The sequence below is a fragment of the Lethenteron reissneri genome, chromosome 55 (assembly GCF_015708825.2).
Source record: "Lethenteron reissneri isolate LAM-NWPU_2019-01 chromosome 55, ASM1570882v1, whole genome shotgun sequence".
NCBI lineage: Eukaryota > Metazoa > Chordata > Hyperoartia > Petromyzontiformes > Petromyzontidae > Lethenteron > Lethenteron reissneri.
In genome coordinates this window covers 7,002,338-7,007,274 of record NC_083833.1, presented here as the reverse complement: position 1 = coordinate 7,007,274, position 4,937 = coordinate 7,002,338, and the positions used below count along the sequence as shown (strand labels likewise).

The window sequence follows — 4,937 nt, the reverse complement described above, 5'->3', positions numbered from 1 at the left end:
AATATCTCCACCGTGTCGCTCCAGGGCCTGACCTCCCCGAGGCATCCTGGGTAGGCCCCTCCAAAAACTCGGTGGGAAATCGCAACGCAAGGAAGGTCAATCCAAGTAGAAAAAGAGTTAAATTTTTTTTAATGTTCAAGTTCAAATCGGTTTTACACTAAATCGGTTTATTCTGTTGCGCCTAACGCGGGCTGGTGACAATTCGTGACGCGTCCAAGATTCACCGACGATCACAAAATCAAGAGCGGGGGAGGGAAGGGGGAGCTGATATTTTCTTGTCCTATGTGGTACAGGGACGCCTCGACCTAAGAACAATATAAGCACTCCCCTACTTACGAACGTGCGACTTAGGAACTTTCAGAGATACGAACAACCTGTCCATATGTCCAGTTGCCTGTCCGGACCGAAAGTCGTAAGTTCAACTGCCGCGCAATATATGGCGACGGTGGAATCTACAGTATGTGAAGAACCGGTGGCATCTACATCTACAGAACATGAAGAACCAGTGGCATCTACATCTACAGAACATGAAGAACCAGTGGCATCTACATCTGCAGAACGTGAAGAACCAGTGGCATCTACATCTACAAAACGTGAAGAACCAATGGCATCTACATCTACAGAACATGAAGAACCAGTGGCATCTCCATCTGCAGAACATGAATAACCAGTGGTATCTACATCTGTAGAACATGAAGAACCAGTGGCGCCTACATCTACAGAACGTGAGAACCAGTGGCATCTACATCTGCAGAACATTAATAACCAGTGGCATCTACATCTGCAGAACGTGAAGAACCAGTGGCATCTACATCTGCAGAACGTGAAGACCAGTGGCATCTACATCTGCAGATCGTAAAGAACAGTGGAATATACATCTGCAGATCGTAAAGAACCAGTGGCATCTACGTCTACAGGAGATGATACAAATTCTAAGCCATTCCCCGTGTTCAGTGTACACGCCGTACAACGTGTTTGGAATCGGCAGGAGTAAAGTTGGACTCACGAACAAATAACGTACGAACAGACCTCTGGAACCGAACTCGTTCGTAAGTAGAGGTAGTCCCTGTACAGATTTCCCTCCCTGCCCTCCCCTCCCTGCATATAAATATTAAATATATATAAGACGTGCGTGGCGGGTAAGGTACGGAGATGTGTGTCCGTTGGAAATGAAAACGAAAGTAAGAATAAACGAGAGAAGCTTTACGGGCGGGGCATTTTGTCCATTTCTTCATCGTGTTGCTGCTGCTGCTGTTGTTGTTGACACCCCGGATCGAACTGGGGGGTGGGGAAGGAGTGGAGACGCCTGGAGTGGAACCAAAACGGAACGGCATTGATTTGCATCGCAGACAAAATGTTTAACGGATCAATTTTAAATTGGCTTCCCAAGTGTCTTTAATTTTGATTTTTTTTATCAATTTTGCACAGTCTAGTGATGATGATGACGATGCCACTAATTATACGTGTTTCATCCCAGAGTCTCCATTAAACGAAGCGGCTTTTTTTGTTGCACCCAAGAACCGCTCAGCCACGAAGGGTCACGAGCCCGGATCCATCCCGAACTCGAAGCCCCGCAAATTAAATCGCTCACGCGAAAAAAAAACAACAACCCACACTCGGGCGGTACCTTTCTGAAAAGGCATCGTAACAAAACAAAAGACGAAAAAAACCACCACCGCGTAAACCTTTGCCATCGTACACATTTACGATCTTGAGGTTTTGAAACTTTCCTGGAGAACCATCGTCAGCTAAACACCCCCCCCCCCGCCCAAAAAAAGACGGTTCGGTCGAGGGACCACGCCAACACGCGACGCGGCCGTACCGCGCGGCCTTCCCGTTTTTCCGCGCAATTTTGTTCCAAGTCAAAAGGGTGCCCAGCTAAACCGTCTCACCCCCCCCTCCTGCCCCCCACTACTGAAGACCCACCTCGGGCGTCGGCCGCAGTACAAACCGAGTCGCCCGGGGGGGGGGGGGTCGCCGCGCAATGACAACTTTGACCCCTTTGGCGTTCGCGTTCTAAGGTCGCCCATGACCGTCAAAATCCCGGTCCGAGGAGGCGAAGGGGCTTCGGTTGAAGAAAATAGCGAAGCGCCTGAATCTGCACGCGGGCGCCGTGGGGGGTTCGTCGCGGGAGGGAGGGGGGGGGTTCAAGCCGTAGGTTTTTATCGAGCAGCGGTGTCGACGAGAGGTCGGAGGTGAGGTGCGGAGTCGCCCGTGTGCTCGCAGCCCCCCTCCCTCGACCTGCTCGCCCCCCCCCCGCCGCCTCCATCACCGCTCGCTGGCGGGGCGATCGATGGGACTCCAAAAAAACGACAGAGCGACGAGCCGATCTCGGAGGCGGTCTGCTTCAGGGACCCCCCCCCCCCCCGCCGCCCCAGGATCACCCACCGGGGTGTCGCAGCCACGCACACGTAAGTGGGGGGGGGGGGGGGGGGGGTAACACCGTCTCTCGTTCGGTCGCGTTGTAAATCAAGTGAAGGGGGGGGGGGGCGGGGGAAGATAAAACACCCCCCCGACTTCTCTCTCTCGGGGCGGTTAACGCGACCAGCCGGGCACACCGCAGCAAACCTGCATCACATCTCGCTCGCTTGTGGCCGGGGCTGCTGCTGCTGCAGCTGCTACGAGCGAGACACGGGGGGAGGGGGGTATCTGATGCTGCTGTCGAGCAAAAGGTGAATCCCTTTGAGGGAATCGGAGGGGTGGGTGGATGGGTGGGTGGATGGGTGGGTGGGTGGATGGGTGGGTGGGTGGAGGGGTGGGTGGAGGGGTGGATGGGTGGGTGGAGGGGTGCGTGGGTGGGTGGGTGGAGGGGTGGGTGGAGGGTGGGTGGGTGGATGGGTGGATGGGTGGGTGGGTGGAGGGGTGGGTGGAGGGGTGGATGGGTGGGTGGAGGGGTGCGTGGGTGGGTGGGTGGAGGGGTGGGTGGATGGTAGGGTGGGTGGAGGGGTAGGTGGAGGGGTGGGTGGGTGGAGGGGTGGGTGGAGGGGTGGATGGGTGGGTGGAGGGGTGCGTGGGTGGGTGGGTGGAGGGGTGCGTGGGTGGGTGGGGGAGGGGTGGGTGGATGGATGGGTGGGTGGAGGGGTAGGTGAAGGGGTGGATGGGTGGAGGGTGGGTGGATGTGTGGGTGAAGGGGTGGGTGGGTGGATGGGTGGGTGGAGGGGTGGAGGGGTGGGTGGGTGGATGGGTGGGTGGAGGGGTGGGTGGGTGGAGGGGTGGGTGGATGGGTGGGTGGGTGGATGGATGGGTGGAGGGGTGGGTGGATGGGTGGGTGGGTGGATGGGTGGGTGGAGGGGTGGGTGGGTGGAGGGGTGGGTGGATGGGTGGATGGAGGGGTGGGTGGGTGGATGGGTGGGCGGATGGGTGGGTGGAGGGGTGGGTGGGCGGATGGAGGGGTGGATGGGTGGGTGGATGGGTGGGCGGGTGGGTGGGTGGATGGGTGGAGGGGTGGGTGGAAGTGTCACGACAGCCGTGGCGGTTCGCGGTTGCGGCCGCAGCAGATGACGCCGCGAGCCGCGAGCCGGCGCGGTCGGTGCGAAGGTCTTTTACATTCCACCCCCCGCTCCCCCCCCCCACCCGCCCCAACACCAGCAGCACGCGGCCAGGAAGCAAGGCAAGTGGACCTGCGCTGAAGGAGGAGGAGAGCTGGAACATAAATGGCCCAGAATTTTGTTTGTTCGTCGGTCCGCACCGACCACCCACCCCCGCCGCCCACACGCACAGAGAAGGGTGAATTCGTTCAAACGCCACCGCCACCACCCCCCCCCCCCCCCACACACAGGAGGCGGTTATGCGCAAGACAGAGAGAAAAAGCCGAACTCTTCCTCCTTATCCTCCTCTTCCGCAGCAGCAGCAGCAAGGGTTAAATTACGCGCCCAAGTTTTGTTAACAACGACGACAACAATATTAATAGCAACAACAACAATAATGACGACAATAATCGCAATCAGGACGCAGCACGACCACGCAAAGAAACCTCATGCAAAATAATTCCGCTCCGTGAAACGGATGGAAAAATTGTTTAGGATTGAAAAAAATAATAATTCATCCTTGACAAGCGCGGGTTCCCCGCTTTGTGCCGACCGTTGTACCCCGAGTTGTTCCCTGCGTTGTTCCCCAAGTTGTACCCCAAGTTGTTCCCCAAGTTGTTCCCTGCGTTGTTCCCCAAGTTGTTCCCTGCGTTGTTCCCCAAGTTGTTCCCCAAGTTGTTCCCCGAGTTGTTCCCCAAGTTGTTCCCCAAGTTGCTCAGCGCATTTCCTCTCTCGTGCTCTCGCCACGCACCACTGCGGACACTTTCAGCGGTCGGATTCGATGCCTCCCCGCCGTGGAAGTCGTGGCCTCGCGAGTGCGTTTGGAGGTGCCGCAACACGTGCCGCGTCCATTCTTGGCAAACGGCGTCCCGCGACCTGCCACTGCCACAACCGCCACCACCAATACCAACGATAAAGTGGCGGCGACGTCACCACGCTGCTTGTGCCATGCTCGGTGCACTTTGAAGCCACGTGAAGCGTCGAACCACCACCAACACCACGACCCCCGTGGAGGTCGCCTCTCCCACAATCTCTCGTCGACGAATCCTGTTGCTCGTGCCGTAGTGCGTCAGTGTTGCCACTGGGTGAGACAAAGACGGCCGGGCGTGATGCTGTTCCGCCCATCCCATCGTGTACCGCGCGTCGTTCCTCCCTGGCTTGCTCGGCGAACTGCACTTGTCCCGACGGTGTGCTGAAGGCTATAATGGACGGGCGAGTGGGGATCTTCGTCTTTGTAGTGTGTGCGTGTGTGTGTGTGTGCGTACCACGTGCGTGTGTGCGTGTGCGCGCGAGTGCTCAAGCCGCGGGCTGCTGTGGTGCTGCCGGGACGTTGAGGTGTGGGGGGTTGTGCAGGAGCCCAATCCGCTGCTTGTGCTTGCGCTGCTCCGTCATCTGCAGGGAGGCACGCGC

The 4,937-nt window shown here is 57.7% G+C and overlaps 1 protein-coding gene across 4 annotated transcripts in view; it reads right to left on the bottom strand.

Annotated features, from left to right (window-relative positions):
• Positions 1-3,752: 3,752 nt before the first annotated feature.
• Positions 3,753-4,937, bottom strand: part of LOC133356815 (inositol 1,4,5-trisphosphate receptor type 1-like) — a 434,548-nt gene continuing 433,363 nt past the window's right edge. For 3 of the 4 annotated variants that reach the window (XM_061574523.1, XM_061574519.1, XM_061574520.1), the window contains one exon: positions 3,755-4,919. In XM_061574523.1, the coding sequence (XP_061430507.1) occupies positions 4,824-4,919 (96 nt within the window). In that variant the 3' untranslated portion in view covers positions 3,755-4,823. Of the gene's footprint in view, positions 4,920-4,937 lie in introns of all 4 variants that reach the window. The other variant, XM_061574522.1, reaches the window with a different exon arrangement.